At 40.6% G+C, this 25,440-nt stretch overlaps 3 protein-coding genes across 3 annotated transcripts in view; 2 read left to right on the plus strand and 1 right to left on the minus strand.

Annotated features, from left to right (window-relative positions):
- LOC139745709 (uncharacterized) overlaps window positions 1-25,440 on the minus strand; it is a 509,563-nt gene that overhangs the window by 218,559 nt on the left and 265,564 nt on the right. The gene's annotated exons all lie outside the window — the stretch shown is intronic.
- The window catches only part of LOC139745708 (uncharacterized), an 88,185-nt gene that overhangs the window by 16,587 nt on the left and 46,158 nt on the right, over window positions 1-25,440 (plus strand). The gene's annotated exons all lie outside the window — the stretch shown is intronic.
- Window positions 5,896-8,056, plus strand: LOC139767572 (uncharacterized). The gene has a single exon (XM_071697007.1). The coding sequence runs from the start codon at window positions 5,964-5,966 to the stop codon at window positions 6,987-6,989; it is 1,026 nt and encodes a 341-aa protein (XP_071553108.1). The 5' UTR covers window positions 5,896-5,963; the 3' UTR covers window positions 6,990-8,056.

Consider the following 25,440-nt stretch of genomic DNA (forward strand, 5'->3'; position numbering starts at 1 on the left):
TTAATACCCTACCACCAGTAGCATTATATCATCTCTTCATATGCTTTCTCAGATCCATAAATGCTACATACAGATCCATTTGCTTTTCAAAGTATTTCTCACATACCATGCTCAGAGCAATCACCTGATTGCAACATCCTCTACCACTGCTGGAAAACCACACTGCTCTTCCCCCAATCTGATGCTCTGTACATGCTATTCACCCTCTCAATCATTACCCTCCCTTATTATGTTCCCGGATTACTACAAACTTATACCTCTGTAATTTGAGCACTCACCTTTTCCCCTTTTTGCTTTGTACAATGACTATGCATGCATTCGGCCAACCTCAGTGCTTCTCACCATGAGTCTTACATACATTAATATCCTTACCAACACCAACCAGTCAACAAGACAGTCCTCCCCTTTTTGTAATAAATTCCATTGCAATTACCATCCAATCCAGCTGCCTTGCCGGCTTTCATCTTCTGCATAGCTTTCACTACTCTTCTTGTGTTTACTAAAAATTATTTCTCCTAAACTTCTCACTTCGCACCCTACTCACTTGCCACACCACCTCAACAAAACACCCTATTATCTACACTCTATCTCAAACACATTCAAAAAAACCTTCAAAATACTCACTAATCACCTTCTCACATACCACTAACTTGTTATTACCTCCCATTATCCTTTCACTTCCATTGTTCTCTTGTCTTATGGACTTATTTACCTCCTTCAAACTTTCCTTTCATTCTCCCTAAAATTTAATGATATTCACTCCAACTCTCATTTGCCCTCTTTTTCACCTATTGCACCTTGTCTCTTGGGACCTCCCGCCTCTTTCTTTTATAACACCTCCTAATCAATTTGCACTATTTCCCTGCAAAAGTCTTCCAAATACCTCTCTCTTCTCTTTCTCAAATAATTTTAAACTCCTTCATCCCACCACTCACTACCCTTTCTAATCTGCCCACCTCCCACCCTTCTCATCCCACAAGCATCTTTTGTGCTGCATCACTGCTTCCCTAATTACATCCATTCCTTCCCCACTCCCCTTATGTCCTTTGTTCTCACCCTTTTCCACTCAGCACTCAGTCTCTCCTGGTACTTCCTCCACACAAGTCTCCTTCCCATAGCTCACTTGCTCTCATCAACTCTCTTCACCCCAACATTCTCTCTTCTTTTCTGAAAGCTCTAAAAAATCTCACCTTTGCCTCCACAAGATAATGATCGGGACATCCCTCCAGTTGCACCTCTCAGTACATGAACATCCAGAAGTCTCTCTTTCACACACCTATCAGTCAACACATAACCCAGTAATTTGCTCTCTGGCCATCTCTCCTACTTACATATGTATGCTTATGTTTATCTCTCTCTTTAAACCAGGTATTCTCAATCACCAATCCCAATGTATATGTATGTATATATGCATGTAGGTGTTTTGTATATACATGTATATGTGGGTGGGGTTGGGTCATTCCTCATCTGTTTCATTATGCTACCTCAGTGATGCGGGAGATGGCAATTAAGTATAATAAAGAATATATATATATATAATATATATATATATATATATATATATATATTATATAATATATTATTATATATATATATATATATATATATTTCCCATTGTATGGTTGCGAAGCGTGGGCTATGGATAGAGTTGGTGGCAGGAGGATGGATGTGCTGGAAATGAATGTTTGAGGACAATATGTGGTGTGAGGTGGTTTTGACGAGTGAGTAACGTAAGGGTAAGAGAGATGTGTGGAAATAAAAAGAGCTTTGGTTGAGAGAGCGGGAGGAGGGTGTTTTGAAGTGGTTTGGGCACATGGAGAGAATGAGTGAGGAAAGATTGACCAAGAGGATATATGTGTCGGAGGTGGAGGGAACGAGGAGAAGAGGGAGACCAAATTGGAGGTGGAAAGATGGAGTGAAAAAGATTTTGTGTGACGGGGGCCTGAAAATGCAGGAGGGTGAAAGGAGGGCAGGTATAGAGTGAATTGGAGCGATGTGGTATTTACCGGGGTTGACGTGCTGTCCCGTGGATTGAATCTATGGCATGTGAAGCGTTGGGGTAAACCATGGAAAGCTGTGTAGGTATTTATATTTGCGTGTGTGGACGTATGTATATACCCTGTGTTTTGGGGGTGGTTGGGCCATTTCTTTCGTCTGTTTCCTTGCGCTACCTCGCAAACGCGGGAGACAGCGACAAAGTATAATAAAAAAAAATATATTATATATTTATATATATATATATATTTATATGTGTGTGTGTGTGTCACGTGGGGAGTGCTCATCCTCCTCGAAGGCTCAGACTGGGTGTTCTAAATGTGTGTGGATGTAACTAAGATGTGAAAAAAGGAGAGATAGGTAGTATGTTTGAGGGAAAAGGAAAACCCGGATGTTTTGGCTCTGAGTGAAACGAAGCTCAAGGGTAAAGGGGAGTTTTGGCTCTGAGTGAAACGAAGCTCAAGGGTAAAGGGGAAGAGTGGTTTGGGAATGTCTTGGGAGTAAAGTCAGGGGTTAGTGAGAGGACAAGAGCAAGGGAAGGAGTAGCAGTACTCCTGAAACAGGAGTTGTGGGAGTATGTGATAGAATGTAAGAAAGTAAATTCTCGATTAATATGGGTAAAACTGAAAGTTGATGGAGAGAGATGGGTATTTATTGGTGCATATGCACCTGGGCATGAGAAGAAAGATCATGAGAGGCAAGTGTTTTGGGAGCAGCTGAATGAGTGTGTTAGTGGTTTTGATGCACGAGACCAGATTATAGTGATGGGTGATTTGAATGCAAAGGTGAGTAATGTGGCAGTTGAGGGAATAATTGGTATACATGGGGTGTTCAGTGTTGTAAATGGAAATGGTGAAGAGCTTGTAGATTTATGTGCTGAAAAAGGACTGGTGATTGGGAATACCTGGTTTAAAAAGCGAGATATACATAAGTATACGTATATAAGTAGGAGAGATGGCCAGAGAGAGTTATTGGATTACGTGTTAATTGACAGGCGTGCGAAAGAGAGACTTTTGGATGTTAATGTGCTGAGAGGTGCAACTGGAGGGATGTCTGATCATTATCTTGTGGAGGCTAAGGTGAAGATTTGTATGGGTTTTCAGAAAAGAAGAGTGAATGTTGGGGTGAAGAGGGTGGTGAGAGTAAGTGAGCTTGGGAAGGAGACTTGTGTGAGGAAGTACCAGGAGAGACTGAGTACAGAATGGAAATAGGTGAGAACAATGGAAGTAAGGGGAGTGGGGGAGGAATGGGATGTATTTAGGGAATCAGTGATGGATTGCGCAAAAGATGCTTGTGGCATGAGAAGAGTGGGAGGTGGGTTGATTAGAAAGGGTAGTGAGTGGTGGGATGAAGAAGTAAGATTATTAGTGAAAGAGAAGAGAGAGGCATTTGGATTATTTTTGCAGGGAAAAAATGCAATTGAGTGGGAGATGTATAAAAGAAAGAGACAGGAGGTCAAGAGAAAGGTGCAAGAGGTGAAAAAGAGGGCAAATGAGAGTTGGGGTGAGAGAGTATCATTAAATTTAAGGGAGAATAAAAAGATGTTCTGAAAGGAGGTAAATAAAGTGCGTAAGACAAGGGAGCAAATGGGAACTTCAGTGAAGGGCGCAAATGGAGAGGTGATAACAAGTAGTGGGGATGTGAGAAGGAGATGGAGTGAGTATTTTGAAGGTTTGTTGAATGTGTTTGATGATAGAGTGGCAGATATAGGGTGTCTTGGTCGAGGTGGTGTGCAAAGTGAGAGGGTTAGGGAAAATGATTTGGTAAACAGAGAAGAGGTAGTAAAAGCTTTGCGGAAGATGAAAGCCGGCAAGGCAGCAGGTTTGGATGGTATTGCAGTGGAATTTATTAAAAAAGGGGGTGACTGTATTATTGACTGGTTGGTAAGGTTATTTAATGTATGTATGACTCATGGTGAGGTGCCTGAGGATTGGCGGAATGCGTGCATAGTGCCATTGTACAAAGGCAAAGGGGATAAGAGTGAGTGCTCAAATTACAGAGGTATAAGTTTGTTGAGTATTCTTGGTAAATTATATGGGAGGGTATTGATTGAGAGGGTGAAGGCATGTACAGAGCATCAGATTGGGGAAGAGCAGTGTGGTTTCAGAAGTGGTAGAGGATGTGTGGATCAGGTGTTTGCTTTGAAGAATGTATGTGACAAATACTTAGAAAAGCAAATGGATTTGTATGTAGCATTTATGGATCTGGAGAAGGCATATGATAGAGTTGATAGAGATGCTCTGTGGAAGGTATTAAGAATATATGGTGTGGGAGGCAAGTTGTTAGAAGCAGTGAAAAGTTTTTATCGAGGATGTAAGGCATGTGTACGTGTAGGAAGAGAGGAAAGTGATTGGTTCTCAGTGAATGTAGGTTTGTGGCAGGGGTGTGTGATGTCTCCATGGTTGTTTAATTTGTTTATGGATGGGGTTGTTAGGGAGGTGAATGTAAGAGTTTTGGAAAGAGGGGCAAGTATGAAGTCTGTTGGGGATGAGAGAGCTTGGGAAGTGTCAGTTGTTGTTCCCTGATGATACAGCGCTGGTGGCTGATTCATGTGAGAAACTGCAGAAGCTGGTGACTGAGTTTGGTAAAGTGTGTGAAAGAAGAAAGTTAAGAGTAAATGTGAATAAGAGCAAGGTCATTAGATACAGTAGGGTTGAGGGTCATGTCAATTGGGAGGTAAGTTTGAATGGAGAAAAACTGGAGGAAGTAAAGTGTTTTAGATATCTGGGAGTGGATCTGGCAGCGGATGGAACCATGGAAGCGGAAGTGGATCATAGGGTGGGGGAGGGGGCGAAAATCCTGGGAGCCTTGAAGAATGTGTGGAAGGTGAGAACATTATCTCGGAAAGCAAAAATGGGTATGTTTGAAGGAATAGTGGTTCCAACAATGTTGTATGGTTGCGAGGCGTGGGCTATGGATAGAGTTGTGCGCAGGAGGATGGATGTGCTGGAAATGAGATGTTTGAGGACAATGTGTGGTGTGAGGTGGTTTGATCAAGTAAGTAACGTAAGGGTAAGAGAGATGTGTGGAAATAAAAAGAGCGTGGTTGAGAGAGCAGAAGAGGGTGTTTTGAAATGGTTTGGGAACATGGAGAGAATGAGTGAGGAAAGATTGACCAAGAGGATATATGTGTCGGAGGTGGAGGGAACACGGAGAAGTGGGAGACCAAATTGGAGGTGGAAAGATGGAGTGAAAAAGATTTTGTGTGATCAGGGCCTGAACATACAGGAGGGTGAAAGGAGGGCAAGGAATAGAGTGAATTGGATCGATGTGGTATACCGGGGTTGACGTGCTGTCAGTGGATTGAATCAGGGCATGTGAAGCGTCTGGGGTAAACCATGGAAAGCTGTGTAGGTATGTATATTTGCGTGTGTGGACGTATGTATATACATGTGTATGGGGGTGGGTTGGGCCATTTCTTTCGTCTGTTTCCTTGCGCTACCTCACAAACGCGGGAGACAGCGACAAAGCAAAAAAAAAAAAAAAATATGTGTGTGTGTGTGTGTGTGTATCTTTTGTAGGAAGAAATTTAATGTGCCCTTATAAAAAGTAGAAAAGTTCTGAAGTAGGTGAAAACCTAGAAATTATTTATTTAGGGGTTTATATGCATGAATAGCACTATAAGGATGGTGTCAATGTGTGCTTTTGCAGTATATGATAAAGCAGCTGTCCTCAGCATCCTGATACTGATTACTACATGAATGGTAAAGGAGTCTTGTTCAGCACACTGTAAAGTAACACATGTAATTATGCTGGGAATGTTTTTATACATGGTGAAATTACTATATTCCTGACAATCCTGACCATGCAGTTTTTCCAGTTTCGTCAGTTAATTCCGATATGTCATGTATTCCTCAGTGGTTGTTAGTTTGCATAGTGACATATTGTAGGGATGCATTCTAAAGACAACTCCCTCATTTCAGGTAATGAATGAGGTTGGATCTCAAGAGCAGAGAAGAAACTGAACAATGTCTAATGGAGAGGAAATGTTTCCAGATGAGACATGTAGGGAATTCTCTTCACAGGAGAATGAACTCCAGAACCATAAACTTTTGCACAATGATCAGGAAAAGACTGGTAGCACTGAAAGTGGAACAATGTTTTCACACACACAAAATCTTCAGAGAGATGCAGAAAATTTAAGCCAAGTAAAAAAATTCTCATGTGATCAATGTGGGAAACTGTTTATGCATAAAGGTCATGTTAAACGACATTCAATTGTGCACAGTGGTGTGAAAAAGTTTGGATGTAATGAATGTGGGAAACTGTTTCATCATAACGATGGTCTCAAGACACATTTGCTTGGGCATAGTGATGTGAAAAAGTTTGTGTGTGATGAATGTGGGAAATTGTTTTTGAAGAAAGGTTATCTTAAGAAACATTTGCTTGTGCATAGTGGTGTGAGAAGGTTTGGGTGTAATATATGTGGGAAACTTTTTGTGCAGAAAGGTGATCTTCATAGACATTCTTCTGTTCACAGTGGTGTGAAAAAATTTAAGTGTGAAGAATGTGGTAAATTGTTTGTGCGGAAAAGTCAGCTTAATGAACATCTGTCTGTTCACAGCGATGCAAAAAAGTTTGAATGTGATGAATGTGGGAAACTGTTTGTGCGGAAAGGTAGTCTTCAGCGACATTTACTTGTGCATAGTTGTGTGAAAAAATTTGGATGTGATGAATGTGGGAAACTATTTTTCCTAAAAAGTCACCTTAAAGAACATTTGTTGATACACAGTGGTGTGAGAAATTTCAAGTGCACTGAATGTGGGAAATTGTTCTTGCGGAAAACTAATCTTCAAAAACACATGTTTGTGCATGGTGGTGTGAAAAAGTTTGGATGCAATGAATGTGGAAAACTGTTTTTGCAGAAAAGTAACCTTCAGCAACATTTGCTTGTGCATGGTGGTGTAAAAAAGTTTGGATGTGATCAATGTGGGAAACTATTTTTGCGGAAAACTCAACTTCGACAACATCTACCTGTGCATGGTAGTGTGTAAAAGTTTGAATGCAATCAGCATTGGAAACTTTTCAAATAAGTGTAATGTAGTGAGACATTTGTTTGTGTATGCTGATGTGAAAATGTTGGGATGTGATCTCTAATTTATTTGTAGTATTTACTTGTTTATCTCATACTTCATCTGAAGCTCCCTTGTTGCTATACAGCATTCCCATTAGTGTCAGTACTGGAGCTTTCCATTTATCTCATATTTCACCCGAAGCACCCTTGTCTCTCGTACAGAGTTCCCATTAGTGTAAGTACTGGAGCTTTCTAGAATAATCAGTGTTCAGGCTACTCCTGAAATATTATCATCACCATTCTAGACCAGTGTTTCTCAACCAGATTTGCCCGAAATTCCATGCTTCTGGGTCTTTGTTCCCTGCAATATCCTATTATCCTCACAGGTATGGACAAAGAGAGGCATGAAGATATATTTTTGCCTATAACTATCACAGGGATAGACACAAAAAAAGTCTGGAATTTGAGTCATCTGATGCTGCTTTTGCATATATGTTCATATGGGGTTTAGTCTTGCTCTAGTGCAAAAATATTTTATCTCAGTGCACGTGACCCCCTGGAAACTTCCTCATGACTCCAAGAAGGGTAGCAACCTGCCATTTGAGAAACACTTCTAGACACTGTATTATGAATGTAAGAATCTATTGTGGAAAGGTGAACCAGTGAACCTAACAAAAAATTTTCTTGTGCAAAGTATGAGGAGAAATAAGTCATGATGAATGTGGTTGTGTTAACAGTAGGATATCTCCAGAAATATTTACTTGTGCAAAGTGATATTACGAAAGGTTGTAACTAACAAACTGCTATTTTGCTCAACATTCATTCCCAGAAATATTTACTTCTGTATAGCAGCATGTTGTAATGTGCTACATGTGGGGATTTAGGTAATTACAATCTAGTTTTTGGAAAATATGTTAAGGAAGCAAACTTCTAAAATGTTTCCTCAATATAAAATTTGGCATAGGACAAAGTACAATGAAACAGCTGATATACATGAACAAATCAACTACTGTTGAATACCACTACAAATAAAAGCTTTTCCACAAATGTTTTTCTGTTTTGTGCATTATACAACATATAAAAAACATTTACATATTTGTACATTCAAAGTAAAACTTATCATAAGGGACTTAACAAATAATGCAAATTTTGGTTAAGTAGGTTCATTAAGGGTTACTTTTGTTATTGATAAAGCTTGTTCACTGGAATGTTAGGGTGGGATTTACAAGGCAAGAATTTCTTTTGAGGAAATACCAGATGTTTGCACAAATAATCTCCTCTTGTATTACCACCTTAGAAAAGCAGGAACATGAAAGGAGCAAAGCAAGGACTTTGCTCTAAAGGTTCAGGTAAGGCAATCAAGTTCAAAGAAAACAAAAATGGTAAAATAGAAGAAAAAAGTTTTCCTTAAAGCAGATGAAATTAAAGAGATACAGTGCAACATTTTCAGATTTAAGTAATGTGATGATCATAATGGTATGGTCATGTATAGTGGTTCTCAATCACCAGGAGCACATGAACTACATTCAAGTGGTAAGTGGTGTTACCCTTAAAAATTCCAGACTTTATGAAGAGATATTTTTATATTTCATGGAATGTTGGACCATATACTTTACTGATACTCTTCATTAGTAATAAAACTTATAAATCATTCAGACTGAAAGTATGATGTTACATTAAATTGAAGTTTTAGATATAAAGTGGTACTAAAAGTGGGAAAGACCAGTTAGTGGTACTCATTTCAAATAATTATGAAGCACTGATGTACAGTATATGATGGCTGATACATTGTTCAAGTTCTGTGATATAACAGAAGGTACAAGAAGAGGATTTACATCTTGAAAGAGATAGTTCCTGTGTTCCTACGATGTACAGTCAGCTCCTGGAGAGACCATCCACATACCCAAAGAAGGGAAGTGCAAACCTCTTTATAAACTTTGATTCTGCTCGGAGTTGATAGACCTCCCTAACTGCTCCATCCATAAACAAATTAAATAGCCATGGCAACATCACAAACCCCTGTTGCATACCAATCTTCACTTGAAACTGTTCATTCTTCTCTCTATCCACTCATACACAAACCCTACACTCTTGAGAAAAACTCACCACTTCAAGCAGTTTTCCTCCCATATAAGACCTTCCAAAAGGCATCTCTGTCAACCCTATCTTTTGTTTTCTCCAGATTCATAAATGCCACATATGAATCCTTCTGTTTCTATAAGTATTTCTATCACACATTCTCTAAAGCAAACAGCTGATCCACATCTACCACTTTTGAAACCAAATATTTACTCCTAAATCTGATAATCTGTACATGCATATACCCTCTTAATCATGACTTTTCCATACAACATACGAGGTACACTCAATATACTTATACCTCCATAGTCTGAACACTCACCTTTATGATGTATAATATATACATTTCACCCATCCTCAGGTATCTTACCAAGATCCATACATATACTGATAATCTAAACCAACTAATCAACAACATAGTCACCTGCTTTCTGAAGGAATTCAAGTGCATTGCCATCCACTTCAGCTGTCTTGCCACATTTGATCTTATGCAAGGCTTTCACCACTCTTTTCATCAAACCACTTTCCAAGACTCACCACATACCCCTCAACCAAAACAACCTACATCTCCCATCTTACAGTCAAATGCACCCTTCTAAGTTCTCACCTCATCATTACCTGTTACTGCTTCCCCTTGTGCCCCCTTCCCATCACTGATGTTCATATTTGTTCTCTTGTTTTTCTCACGCTATTAACCTTCTTCCAAAACATCTTATTCTCCCTGAAGTTCACTGATACTCACTCACCATAACTCTCATTTGCTATCTTTCTCAACCCCTGCACCCTCCTCTTGACCTCCCACTGCTTTCTATGTCTCCCAGTCATTTGCACTCCTTCCCTGTAAGTACCCCACCATTTACCCTTCTCTGTAATTAGCAACTTTACTTTCTCATTTGACCTCTCACCCAGTCACCTTCCACAACACTGCTTCCCTAAATATCTCCCATTCCCCACCCACTCCCCATGTTTTGTTTATTACAACTTTTGCCATTCTGTACCCATACCTGGAATGTATGTGAAATGAAAGTCATAGAAAGTGGTTTGGTGAAGAGAGATGAAACGTGGCAAGGTAGCTGGAGTGGATGGTATCGCAAGTGAATTTCTTATGACAAGGGATGACTATATTGATGATTTGTTGGTTAGGATTTTCAATGTATGCATGGATCATGGTGAGGTGCCTGAAGATTGGCTGAATGTAAGTATAATGATACTGAATAAAGGCAAGGAGAACAAAGGAGAGTGTTTGAACTACTAAACAGTATAATGACACTGTATAAAGGCAAGGAGAACAAAGGAGAGTGTTTGAACTACTAAACTACAAAGGTATGAGTTTGCTGTGTGCCTAGTATGTTCCAAGGGAAAGTGGCTATTGGGAGGGTGAAAGCATGTGCAGAGCATCAGATTGGGGAGGAACAATATGGTTTTGGAAGTGATAAGAGGATGTGTGGATCAGGTGTTTCCTATAAATAATATGTGGATCAGGTGTTTGCTTTAAAGAATAAGTGAGAAATACTTTCAGAAACAGAGGTATGTGTATATGGCATTTATGGATTTGGAGGAAGCATATGACAGGATTTATAAAGATGCTTTGTGGATGCTTGTATGAATATGTGATGTGAGAGGAAAACTGTTTGAAGCAAAGAGAAGTTTGAGTAAGGGGAGAGGAGAGTGAAAATGAGTGGTTGGTCTGTGGCAGTGGTGTGTGATGTCACCATGGCTTTTTAATTTGTTTATGGATAGGGTAGTGAGGGAGGTAAATGCATGAGTCTTGAAAAAAGTAGTGAGTATGAAGTCTACAAAGGGTGATGGGCTCTAAGAAGTGAGTCAGTCATTTTTTTGCTGATGACATAGCACTAATGGTAAATTCAAGTGAGAAACTGCATTTAGCACTGAAGTCTGAGAGAATGCAAAAAAGGAGGAAATTGCAAGTAAATGTGAATGAAAGCAAGGTTTTTAAGTTTACTGGGGTAGAGGGAAAGATTAGCTGGGGTGTGGGTTTGAATGGAAAAATTCTGGAGACAATTAAGCATTCTTTTTTAGATATCTAGGAGTGGACAATGCAGTGAACAGAACAATGGAAGTAAAGGTGAGTTAGGGGGCAAAGGTTTTGGGAGTACTGAGGAATAAATGGTAAGAAAGGTCCTTATCTGAGAGGGCAAAAATGTGTTGGTTTAGTAGTTCTAATGATGTACTAACGTGAGGTGTGGCCTATAGATGAGTGTGCTGAGGATGATGGATGTGATGGAAATTAAATGTCTGAGGATGATATGTGGTGTGAAGCAGTTTGAGTAAGTAATAAAAGGGTAAGAGAAAAGTGTGGTTATAAGAGGAGTAAAGCTGAAAAGGCTGAAGAGGGTAAGCTGAAATGGTTTGGACATGTGGAGAGAATGAGAGGAAAGTTTGACAAAGAGGATCCACATTTGTCAGAAGTGTAGGGGACAAGAACTGGGATGGAAGGATGGGGTGAAAAAGATTGTGAGTGCTCCTAGACCATACTGTACTGGCCTTACACTTGAAACTATGACAGGAGTCATGAAATGTTATGTTTCTGTTTACTTCTAAGGAATTATACTACTGGTTTCTACTTTTGTTCTACCCTTGCTATGAACTTTGCCTAGCTTACTGGTAAGTTATCTGAGCAGTATAAGAGAACTTTTAGACAAGCTAAGAACATCAGCAAGAAACTGATAAATGCTGAATTAGCAGTCATATTCAATGAAACATATGCACCCTCTCCCTGACATTTGTCCGAGTTCTGTTCAGGCAGATCCATCGGATCTCAAAATGGATTCAAATCATATGCATGTCAGTATGGCATGTAGAATTTGTATACCTGCACAGCATTCTTTCATCCTACTCAATTTCTATCATGATTCTTTCATTTTTTATTAACTAGCTTTATTATATGATTATTTCTTTTGTCCTTTTATTTATGATTCTCTAGTTCATATTTCATAATTTGACTTTCTAATTCATATTTTTTATGGTTGTATGTATGGATGGTTGTAAATCGCATAGGTTATAAATAGGGGATCAGGTGTGTGGGAGGATATTGATTGAGGGGGTAAAGGCATGTACAGAACATTTGATTGAGGAAGAGCAGTGCGGTTTCAGAGGAGGTAGAGGATGTGAAGATCAAGTGTTTGCTTTGAAGAATGTATGTGAAAAATACTTAGAAAAACAGATGGATTTGTATGTAGCATTTATGGATCTGGAGAAGGCATATGATAGGGTTGATAGAGATGCTTTGTGGAAAGTATTAAGAGTATATGGTGTGGGAGGTAAGTTGCTAGAAGCGGTGAAAAGTTTTTACTAAGGATGTAAGGCATGTTTACGAGTAGGAAGAGAGGAAAGTGATTGGTTCCCAGTGAATGTTAGTTTGTGGCAGGAGTTTGTGATGTTTCCATGGTTGTTTAATTTGTTTATGGATGGGGTGGTTAGGGAGGTGAATGCAAGAGTTTTGGAGAGAGGGGCAAGTATGCAGTCTATTGTGGATGAGAGGGCTTGGGAAGTGAGTGAGTCATTGTTCCCTGATAATACAGTGCTGGTGGCTGATTCGGGTAAGAAACTGCAGAAGTTGGTGACTGAGTTTGGTTAAGTGTGTGAAAGAAGAAAGTTGAGAGTAAATGTGAATAAGAGCAAGGCTCTTAGGCTCAGTATGGTTGAGGGGCAAGTGAACTGGGAGGTAGATTTGAATGGAGAAAAACTGGAGAAAATGAAGTGTTTTAGATATCTGGAAGTGGATTTAGCAGCGGATGGAACCATGGAAGCGGAAGTGAGTCACACGGTGAGGGGAGAGGGCAAAGGTTCTACAAGGGTTGAAGGGCCACAGCAGAAAGCCAGGCTCGCATGCAGGATGGCCCAGCAGGTGACACTGCTATGCTGCCCCAGCTGTTTGTGGTCACCCCTGTCTGCCTGCATGACATCACTTTGAAAGTGTGGGACAGGTCGGGCATGGTAGTGGAGGTGAAGCCGCATAGACAATACTCAGTGAAGCTGGATGGCGCCTGTCTTTGTGAAACCAACATCACCTACACCCCTGGGTTTTCCCAATACCCACAACACCCATGGGTTAAGGGAAGCACTTATCAGCAGTGGCTTTGACCCAAGGTGTGGTGATACCCAGCCTCAGGAGGTGGCACCTTCACTGTGTGAAACAATGCCCCATACACTGGTAAGATTATGTTTGTGGTAGCTCCAGTTAAGAGTGAACACACTAATTTGTTATGTCATTTTTTGTTCTGCTTGCATGTAAAGGAAGTGTATTGTTGCTGAGCATTGATTTGGGTGTATATTTGCCTTATGCATTGTTGCATTTTAATTTCATTCTTTTTTTGTTTTCTTGTTTTTGATTTTGTATGTGTAAAAAAGTTTTTATCGAGGATGTAAGGCATGTGTACGCGTAGGAAGAGAGGAAAGTGATTGGTTCTCAGTGAATGTAGGTTTGTGGCAGGGGTGTGTGATGTCTCCATGGTTGTTTAATTTGTTTATGGATGGGATTGTTAGGGAGGTGAATGCAAGAGTTTTGGAAAGAGGGGCAAGAATGAAGTCTGTTGTGGATGAGAGAGCTTGGGAAGTGAGTCAGTTGTTGTTTGCTGATGATACAGCGCTGGTGGCTGATTCATGTGAGAAACTGCAGAAGCTGGTGACTGAGTTTGGTAAAGTGTGTGAAAGAAGAAAGTTAAGAGTAAATGTGAATAAGAACAAGGTTATTAGGTACAGTAGGGTTGAGGGTCAAGTCAATTGGGAGGTAAGTTTGAATGGAGAAAAACTGGAGGAAGTAAAGTGTTTTAGATATCTGGGAGTGGATCTGGCAGCGGATGGAACCATGGAAGTGGAAGTGAATCATAGGGTGGGGGAGGGGACAAAAATCCTGGGAGCCTTGAAGAATGTGTGGAAGTCGAGAGCATTATCTCGGAAATCAAAAATGGGTATGTTCGAAGGAATAGTGGTTCCAACAATGTTGTATGGTTGCAAGGCATGGGCTATGGATAGAGTTGTGTGCAGCAGGGTGGATGTGCTGGAAATGAGATGTTTGAGGACAATGTATGGTGTGAGGTGGTTTGATCGAGTAAGTAACGTAAGGGTAAGAGAGATGTGTGGAAATAAAAAGAGCGTGGTTGAGAGAGCAGAAGAGGGTGTTTTGAAATGGTTTGGGCACATGGAGAGAATGAGTGAGGAAAGATTGACCAAGAGGATATAAGTGTCGGAGGTGGAGGGAACGAGGAGAAGTGGGAGACCAAATTGGAGGTGGAAAGATGGAGTGAAAAAGATTTTGAGTGATCGGGGCCTGAACATGCAGGAGGGTGAAAGGCGGGCAAGGAATAGAGTAAATTGGATCGATGTGGTATACCGGGGTTGACGTGCTATCAGTGGATTGAATCAGGGCATACAACCATACAACATTGTTGGAACCACTATTCCTTCAAACATACCCATTTTTGCTTTCTGAGATAATGTTCTCGACTTCCACACATTCTTCAAGGCTCCCAGGATTTTCGCCCCCTCCCCCACCCTATGATCCACTTCCGCTCCCATGGTTCCATCCGCTGTCAGATCCACTCCTAGATATCTAAAACACTTTACTTCCTCCAGTTTTTCTCCATTCAAACTTACCTTCCAATTGACTTGACCCTCAACTCTACTGTACCTAATTACCTTGCTCTTATTCACATTTACTCTTAACTTTCTTCTTTCACACACTTTACCAAACTCAGTCACCAGCTTCTGCAGTTTCTCACATGAATCAGCCACCAGCACTGTATCATCAGCGAACAACAACTGACTCACTTCCCAAGCTCTCTCATCCCCAACAGACTTCATACTTGCCCCTCTTTCCAAAACTCTTGCATTCACCTCCCTAACGACCCCATCCATAAACAAATTAAACAACCATGGAGACATCACACACCCCTGCCGCAAACCTACATTCACTGAGAACCAATCACTTTCCTCTCTTCCTACACGTACACATGCCTTACATCTTCGATAAAAACTTTTCACTGCTTCTAACAACTTGCCTCCCACACCATATATTCTTAATACCTTCCACAGAGCATCTCTATCAACTCTATCATATGCCTTCTCCAGATCCATAAATGCTACATACAAATCCATTTGCTTTTCTAAGTATTTCTCACATACATTCTTCAAAGCAAACACCTGATCCACACATCCTCTACCACTTCTGAAACCACACTGCTCTTCCCCAATCTGATGCTCTGTACATGCCTTCACCCTCTCAATCAATACCCTCCCATATGATTTACCAGGAATACTCAACAAACTTATACCTCTGTAATTTGAGCACTCACATAATAATAATAAAATGTGTAAAAAAAAGTAACATTTGGTTACCAAAATCTTATGAGGGGGATTAGGGTTAAGTGTGTGGTATGACAGTTGGGCAGTGGGCACTGGAAGCATGGGAACACCTGCCAGATAGTTGGAGGTAGGAGTCAGACTGAGATAGAGGTGATGCAACCCCTCTCCTGTGAAAAGTTACTTCTTTGTAATAAAGTGAGGACGGACTACCTGCTTTCATTGCACCTCTTACAATCACTTGATGCCATTTTGAATTGTAAGGATTGCAAAATTATTTAATATATAGTCACAATTCTAAAATAAAAGAAACACTCTGCATACAACCTGATAGCTGAAGGCAGACTGAGACCGAAACAAAGCGCATCTACCCCATGCTACCAAAAACGTGTGATATGAAATGTGCATGGTGCAGCATTTGAGAGTTTTAATTTTCTTATTTTTAATCATTATAAATTAATGTACAGTATTATCATTCATCTGTTAAATTGGGTCTGTTAAATTGAGGGTTTACTATACTTGGAACAACTGAAATCAATATGGCTGTAATCCCTGCAGGCAGAAAAGGTGTATCATTACTTGCACTTGGAAAATCCTAGAAGGCATGTTTCCTAACCTACACTCAAATACTTCTCTATTGACACAACTAGCATGATAGACACTATAAAACAATACCCATATGATCAAAAAGTGCAATAAGCAAAACAAGAGGAAATAATTTAAATATCTGGGACCCAAGACTACTCATCTCATTGCCTGCACACAACAAACACTATAGGATGCACAAAGGAGAAATTTATGAAGACCCTGGATATTTACAAAGTGTAGGAGGCCAGCCTGGCTGTAGTGGTTATGTATGCCTGCAGGCTGCAGCTTCAAAGAGCTTGGTCAACTAGTGATCCAACACAGTGGTTTGGACTCAGCCTGGGCTGTAGGGGTAGAAGACTTCCAAAGACAACACCATGGAAGCTCATGCTTCTGCACTGCCCTTCAACAAAAGGTAGCCCTCCCAAGATCCTACATGTTTCTCTGAACTGTCTTTATAAATCTCTTTCTTATACCATGAAGAATGTGTTCCCCATAATTCCACTCTTTTAGTTCCCAACTGTTAAATCACAGCAAATCCCAGCATAACTGAAATTTCCTAACAGACATTTTATTCAGTGGTAGTAGGTGACAACTAGCAATGATAGAAAGGCCCACAGGGCTTGGTTGTGAACAGGAAGCTGTGGTGTCAGTTCATTACACAAGACAGCATGAGAAGGATGTGAGTGAAAGCTGCCTTTCTTCTTCTGGCACTACTCTGTTAACATGAAAAACAATGATCAAGTATGAAAAAAAAGTAGGTGGCAACTAACAATAATGAAATCCACTATCCACCTAAGTATCACCTACTTGGATATAAGAAAATTTAATGAACGCCTGACACAAAAGGTTCATAATAAAGGAAGGAAGCAGACACTGAATGAACAAACCTCCCATCATTAATTTTGAACACATAACCACAGTATCTCTATGGTTTCCTCTGGCCTTTTTCTAACTTGCCTGTAGGACACTGTAGAGATTGGCTAGCTGTTTGATCCCATGCCTCTGACTACAAAAACCAAAGACCATCACTGAGTTAATGTTTGTTGTAGTTCGTTTGACTTTTAATGAAGGACTACCACTGTTCTGATGAGGAAATACATTGGAAACCTTCTCAAAGTCTGATTTAAACACAAGTTGTTCACATTTTTATTGGAAATACAAAACTAACATCAGATTATTAGGTTAAAGTGTTCTAACCTTACTACATCAGCAAAGAACCTGAGACTCTTCTCATTCCCTGGATGATAAGCATGCTTATCAAAATGAGTGAAGAGTGTTTTACCTCTCTTGGAACAGCTATTTGAATTTTTCTCAACAGTGATATCCTCGTTGTAAGACTTATTGGTTAAACTTATAGAATTATGTAGACAGACTTAAAATCTGAATGTAATTTCTATTGGATAAACTTTTAGGACTTATGATATGAATGTAATCTAGCTATATCTCTGATGCCTGTTCCCAACTGGAACTCCCTCAAGGGTGTGGCCAGAGCAATAAAGTCTCTAGAACTAGCAAACTCCAATGCTGCTTCTTAGCCTTTAGCGCCTCACCCATAACAAACCATTCAGCAACTGAATGTATACATAAAACCATAAAATCCATGTTACATTAAATCGAAACTAAGTTAAGTTTCGATCGCTAGATGAAGTTCCTGGAGGTGCACATTAGTTTTATATTAATTTCTACAAGTGTTTCAATTAATATGGCTAATTATGTCTCAGTTTAGATAAACACTTTGATCATTTTGGAATTTCACAAATTTCTTTTTGCAGTAATTCTATAATGTGCTCTTTGTAAAATATGGCCAAGGAAGCACAATTTAGAGCATTTCTATTTTTTGTTTAATGCATGTTGAAAAATATGGCAATAGTTCAAGGGCTCTGAGGATCAGGGGAAACATAAGGTTAAGTAACACACAAAAAGTGAAATACTTTTATAAATCGACACCTTAACTAACTTACTGCATCCTGAATTTACCCAGTTTTCAATGTTATTTATAAAGAATATGTAATGGTATGGTTACTGTTTTAAGCACATCCAAATGCCTAAAACAACCAGTGACTACATGCAAATTCAATTCAGCAAACCTTTTGGTTATGTGCAGCCATAAAAGATAATCTCCCCAATACCTCTTCACTTTTTTCTTTTAAACTATCCGCCATTTCCCGCATTAGCGAGGTAGCGTTAAGAACAGAGGACTGTGCCTTTGTGGAATATCCTCACCTGGCCCCCTCTGTTCCTTCTTTTGGAAAAAAAAAAAAAAAAAAAATGAGAAGGGAGGATTTCCAGCCCCCCGCTCCCTTCCCTTTTAGTCGCCTTCTACGACACGCAGGGAATACGTGGGAAGTATTCTTCATCCCCTATCCCCAGGGATAATACATATATATATATATATATATATATATATATATATATATATATATATATATATATATATATATATATATATATATATATATATATATTTTTTTTTTTTTTGCTTTGTCGCTGTCTCCCGCGTTTGTGAGGTAGTGCAAGGAAACAGACGAAAGAAATGGCCCAACCCACCCCCATACACATGTATATACATACGTCCACACACGCAAATATACATACCTACACAGCTTTCCATGGTTTACCCCAGACGCTTCACATGCCCTGATTCAATCCACTGACAGCACGTCAACCCCGGTATACCACATCGCTCCAGTTCACTCTATTCCTTGCCCTCCTTTCACCCTCCTGCATGTTCAGGCCCCGATCACACAAAATCTTTTTCACTCCATCTTTCCACCTCCAATTTGGTCTCCCTCTTCTCCTCGTTCCCTCCACCTCCGACACATATATCCTCTTGGTCAACCTTTCCTCGCTCATTCTCTCCATGTGCCCAAACCATTTCAAAACACCCTCTTCTGCTCTCTCAACCACGCTCTTTTTATTTCCACACATCTCTCTTACCCTTACGTTAATTACTCGATCAAACCACCTCACACCATACATTGTCCTCAAACTTCTCATTTCCAGCACATCCATCCTCCTGCGCACCACTCTATCCATAGCCCACGCCTCGCAACCATACAACATTGTTGGAACCACTATTCCTTCAAACATACCCATATCTATATATACACATATATATATATATTTTTTTTTTTTATTATACTTTGTCGCTGTCTCCCGCGTTTGCGAGGTAGCGCAAGGAAACAGACGAAAGAAATGGCCCAACCCCGCCCCATACACATGTATATACATACGTCCACACAAGCAAATATACATACCTACACAGCTTTCCATGGTTTACCTTCACTATAAGAGCAAAAATTATATAGAAATCTAGTGCTAGGAGTGTCTGACTTTACCAACTGTACTATTTGATATTAAACCCTATGTTTTCTCTGATCTTTACAGCCCTCACCATTGTCATCATAATATGAAAAATTTAAATGTTCCAAATCACCCTCTCCTAATTGTGATAAATGTGATATATAATTGTGATATATAAATTGTGATATTCCTCGCGTGTCGTAGAAAGCGACTAGAGAGGACAGGAGCGGGGGGCCAGAAATCCTCCCCTCCTTGTATTAACTTTCTAAAATGGGAAACAGAAGAAGGAGTCACGCGGGGAGTGCTCATCCTCCTCGAAGGCTCAGAGTGGGGTGCCTAAATGTGTGTGGATGTAACCAAGATGTGAAAAAAGGAGAGATAGGTAGTATGTTTGAGGAAAGGAACCTGGATGTTTTGGCTCTGAGTGAAACGAAGCTCAAGGGTAAAGGGGAAGAGTGGTTTGGGAATGTCTGGGGAGTAAAGTCAGGGGTTAGTGAGAGGACAAGAGCAAGGGAAGGAGTAGCAATACTCCTGAAACAGGAGTTGTGGGAGTATGTGATAGAGTGTAAGAAAGTAAATTCTCGATTAATATGGGTAAAACTGAAAGTTGATGGAGAGAGGTGGGTGATTATTGGTGCATATGCACCTGGGCATGAGAAGAAAGATCAAGAGAGGCAAGTGTTTTGGGAGCAGCTGAATGAGTGTGTTAGTGGTTTTGATGCACGAGACCGGGTTATAGTGATGGGTGATTTGAATGCAAAGGTGAGTAATGTGGCAGTTGAGGGTATAATTGGTATACATGGGGTGTTCACTATTGTAAATGGAAATGGTGAAGAGCTTGTAGATTTATGTGCTGAAAAAGGACTGATGATTGGGAATACCTGGTTTAAAAAGCGAGATATACATAAGTATACTTATGTAAGTAGGAGAGATGGCCAGAGAGCGTTATTGGTTTACGTGTTAATTGACAGGCGTGCGAAAGAGAGACTTTTGGATGTTAATGTGCTGAGAGGTGCAACTGGAGGGATGTCTGATCATTATCTTGTGGAGGCTAAGGTGAAGATTTGTATGGGTTTTCAGAAAAGAAGAGTGAATGTTGGGGTGAAGAGGGTGGTGAGAGTAAGTGAGCTTGAGAAGGAGACCTGTGTGAGGAAGTACCAGGAGAGACTGAGTACAGAATGGAAAAAGGTGAGAACAATGGAAGCAAGGGGAGTGGGGGAGGAATGGGATGTATTTAGGGAATCAGTGATGGATTGCGCAAAAGATGCTTGTGGCATGAGAAGAGTGGGAGGTGGGTTGATTAGAAAGGGTAGTGAGTGGTGGGATGAAGAAGTAAGAGTATTAGTGAAAGAGAAGAGAGAGGCATTTGGACGATTTTTGCAGGGAAAAAAATGCAATTGAGTGGGAGATGTATAAAAGAAAGAGACAGGAGGTCAAGAGAAAGGTGCAAGAGGTGAAAAAAAGGGCAAATGAGAGTTGGGGTGAGAGAGTATCATTAAATTTTAGGGAGAATAAAAAGATGTTCTGGAAGGAGGTAAATAAAGTGCGTAAGACAAGGGAGCAAATGGGAACTTCAGTGAAGGGCGCAAATGGGGAGGTGATAACAAGTAGTGGTGATGTGAGAAGGAGATGGAGTGAGCATTTTGAAGGTTTGTTGAATGTGTTTGATGATAGAGTGGCAGATATAGGGTGTTTTGGTCGAGGTGGTGTGCAAAGTGAGAGGGTTAGGGAAAATGATTTGGTAAACAGAGAAGAGGTAGTGAAAGCTTTGCGGAAGATGAAAGCCGGCAAGGCAGCAGGTTTGGATGGTATTGCAGTGGAATTTATTAAAAAAGGGGGTGACTGTATTGTTGACTGGTTGGTAAGGTTATTTAATGTATGTATGACTCACGGTGAGGTGCCTGAGGATTGGCGGAATGCGTGCGTAGTGCCATTGTACAAAGGCAAAGGGGATAAGAGTGAGTGCTCAAATTACAGAGGTATAAGTTTGTTGAGTATTCCTGGTAAATTATATGGGAGGGTACTGATTGAGAGGGTGAAGGCATGTACAGAGCATCAGATTGGGGAAGAGCAGTGTGGTTTCAGAAGTGGTAGAGGATGTGTGGATCAGGTGTTTGCTTTGAAGAATGTATGTGAGAAATACTTAGAAAAGCAAATGGATTTGTATGTAGCATTTATGGATCTGGAGAAGGCATATGATAGAGTCGATAGAGATGCTCTGTGGAAGGTATTAAGAATATATGGTGTGGGAGGAAAGTTGTTAGAAGCAGTGAAAAGTTTTTATCGAGGATGTAATGCATGTGTACGTGTAGGAAGAGAGGAAAGTGATTGGTTCTCAGTGAATGTAGGTTTGCGGCAGGGGTGTGTGATGTCTCCATGGTTGTTTAATTTGTTTATGGATGGGGTTGTTAGGGAGGTAAATGCAAGAGTTTTGGAAAGAGGGGCAAGTATGAAGTCTGTTGGGGATGAGAGAGCTTGGGAAGTGAGTCAGTTGTTGTTCGCTGATGATACAGCGCTGGTGGCTGATTCATGTGAGAAACTGCAGAAGCTGGTGACTGAGTTTGGTAAAGTGTGTGGAAGAAGAAAGTTAAGAGTAAATGTGAATAAGAGCAAGGTTATTAGGTACAGTAGGGTTGAGGGTCAAGTCAATTGGGAGGTGAGTTTGAATGGAGAAAAACTGGAGGAAGTGAAGTGTTTTAGATATCTGGGAGTGGATCTGGCAGTGGATGGAACCATGGAAGCGGAAGTGGATCATAGGGTGGGGGAGGGGGCGAAAATTCTAGGGGCCTTGAAGAATGTGTGGAAGTCGAGAACATTATCTCGGAAAGCAAAAATGGGTATGTTTGAAGGAATAGTGGTTCCAACAATGTTGTATGGTTGCGAGGCGTGGGCTATGGATAGAGTTGTGCGCAGGAGGATGGATGTGCTGGAAATGAGATGTTTGAGGACAATGTGTGGTGTGAGGTGGTTTGATCGAGTGAGTAACGTAAGGGTAAGAGAGATGTGTGGAAATAAAAAGAGCGTGGTTGAGAGAGCAGAAGAGGGTGTTTTGAAGTGGTTTGGGCACATGGAGAGGATGAGTGAGGAAAGATTGACCAAGAGGATATATGTGTCGGAGGTGGAGGGAGCAAGAAGAAGAGGGAGACCAAATTGGAGGTGGAAAGATGGAGTGAAAAAGATTTTGTGTGATCGGGGCCTGAACATGCAGGAGGGTGAAAGGAGGGCAAGGAATAGAGTGAATTGGAGCGATGTGGTATACCGGGGTTGACGTGCTGTCAGTGGATTGAATCAAGGCATGTGAAGCGTCTGGGGTAAACCATGGAAAGCTGTGTAGGTATGTATATTTGCGTGTGTGGACGTGTGTATATACATGTGTATGGGGGGGGGGGTTGGGCCATTTCTTTCGTGTGTTTCCTTGCGCTACCTTGCAAATGCGGGAGACAAAGTATAAAAAAAAAAAAAAAAAAAAAAATTGTGATATATAAATGTGATATATAATTGTGATAAATGTGATAAATTGTGATATATGTACACATAGTATATCATTAAACTTTAGAGAGAATAAAAAGATATTTTGGAAGGAGGTAAATAACATGCATAAGACAAGAGAACGAATGGGAACATTGGTGAAAAGGGCTAGGGGGGAAGTAATAACAGGTAGTGATGAAGTGAGAAGGAGATGGAGTGAGTATTTTGAAAGTTTGTTGAATGTGTTTAATGACAGAGTGGCAGATGTAGGGTGTTTTGATTGGGGTAGTGTGTGAAGTGAGAGGGTCAGGGAGAATGGTATGGTGAACAGAGAAGAGGTGGTAAAAGATTTGCGGAAGATGAAATTCGGCAAGACGGTGGGTTTGGATGGTACTGCAGTAGAATTTATTAAGAAAGGGGGTAACTATGTTGTTGACTGGTTGGTAGGGATATTCAGTGTATGTATGGGCATAATGAAGTACATGAGGATTGGCGGAATGCATGCATAGTGCCATTGTACAGAGGCAAAGGGGATAAAGGTTTGTTGGGTATTCCTGGGGAATTATATGAAAGGTTATTGATTGAGAGGGTGAAGGCATGTATAGAGCATCAGATTGGGGAAGCACAGTGTGGTTTCAGAAGTGGTAGAGGATGTGTGGATCAGGTGTTTGCTTTGAAGAATGTGTGAGAAATATTCAAAAAACAAATGGATTTGTATGTAGCAGTTACGAATCTGGAGAAGGCATATGATTGGGTTGATAGAGATGCTTTGTGGAAGGTCTTAAGAGTATTTGTCTGGAGAAGGCATATGATTGGGTTGATAGAGATGCTTTGTGGAAGGTCTTAAGAGTATTTGGTGTGGGAGGTAAGCTACTAGAAGCAGTGAAAAGTTTTTACCATGGATGTAAGGCATGTGTACGCACAGGAAGAGAGGAGAGTGATTGGTTCCCATTGAAGTTTGGTCTGCGGTAGGGGTGAGTGATGTTCCCATGGTTTTTTAATATGTTTACAGATGGGGTGGTTAGGGAGGTAAATGCAAGAGTTTTGGAGAGAGGGGTGGGCATGCAGATTGTTGTGGATGAGAGGGCCTGAGAAGAGAGTCCGTTGTTTGCTAATGGTAGCTGATTTGAGTGAGAAACTGCAGTTTGGAAAAGTTTGAGTTTGCAAAAAAAAGTGTGTGAAAAGAGAAAGTAGAGAGTGAATGTGAACAAGAGCAAGGTTATTAGGTTCAGTAGGGTTGAGGGACAAGTTAATTAGGGCTGGTGACAGGAATGGATGGAGTCAGCATGTATGAATATGTAAATGTGTATATATGTATATGTCTGTGAATGTATATGTATGTATATGTTGAAATGTATAAGTATGTATATGTGCATGTGTGGGGGTTTATGTATATACATGTGTATGTGAGTGGGTTGGGCAATTCTTTCATCTGTTTCCTTGCAATACCTCACTAACGCTGGAAATAGCAATAAAGTATAATGAATAAATAATTTATAATCATTTTATTATAATTTGTCATTGTCTCCCGCATTAGCAAGGTAGCGCAAGGAAACAAGACAAAAGAATGGCCCAACCCACCCACATACACATGTATATACATACACATCCACACACGCACATATACATACCTATACATCTCAACGTATACATATATATACCAACACAGACATATACATATAAATACATGTACACAATTCATACTGTCTGCCCTTATTCATTCCCGTCGCCACCCTGCCACACATGAAATAACAACCCCTCCCCCCGCATGTGCACGAGGTAGCACTAGGAAAAGACAACAAAGGCCACTTTCGTTCACACTCAGTCTCTAGCTGTCAAGTATAATGCACCGAAACCACAGCTCCCTTTCCACATCCAGGCCCCACACAACTTTCCATGGTTTACCCCAGACGCTTCACATGCCCTGGTTCAATCCACTGACAGCACATCAACCCAGGTATACAACATCGTTCCAATTCACTCTATTCCTTGCATGCCTTTCACCCTCCTGCATGTTCAGGCCCCAATCACTAAGAATCTTTTTCACTCCCATCTTTCCACCTCCGATTTGATCTCCCACTTCTCGTTCCCTCCACCTCTGACACATATATCTCTTTGTCAATCTTTCCTCACAAATTCTCTCCATGTGACCAAACCATTTCAAAACACCCTTTTCTGCTCTCTCAACCACACTCTTTTTATTACCACACATCTCTCTTATCCTTTCGTTACTTACCCGATCAAACCATCTCACACCACATATTGTCCTCAAACATCTCATTTCCAGCACATTCACCCTCCTCCGCACAACTTTATCTATAGCCCATGCCTCGTAACCATATAACATTGTTGGAACCACTATTCCTTCAAACATACCCATTTTTGCTTTCCAAGATAACGTTCTCAACTTCCACACATTCTTCAACGCTCCCAGAACTTTCGCCCCCTCCCCCACCCTATGATTCACTTCTGCTTCCATGGTTCCATCTGCTGCCAAATCCACTCCGAGATATCTAAAACACTTTACTTCCTCCAGTTTTTCTCCATTCAAACTTACGTCCCAATTGACTTGTCCCTCAACCCTACTGTACCTAATAACCTTGCTCTTATTCCCAGTTACTCTCAGCTTTCTTCTTTCACACACTTTACCAAACTCAGTCACCAGCTTCTGC

The sequence above is a fragment of the Panulirus ornatus genome, chromosome 62, assembly GCF_036320965.1.
Source record: "Panulirus ornatus isolate Po-2019 chromosome 62, ASM3632096v1, whole genome shotgun sequence".
Taxonomy (NCBI): domain Eukaryota; kingdom Metazoa; phylum Arthropoda; class Malacostraca; order Decapoda; family Palinuridae; genus Panulirus; species Panulirus ornatus.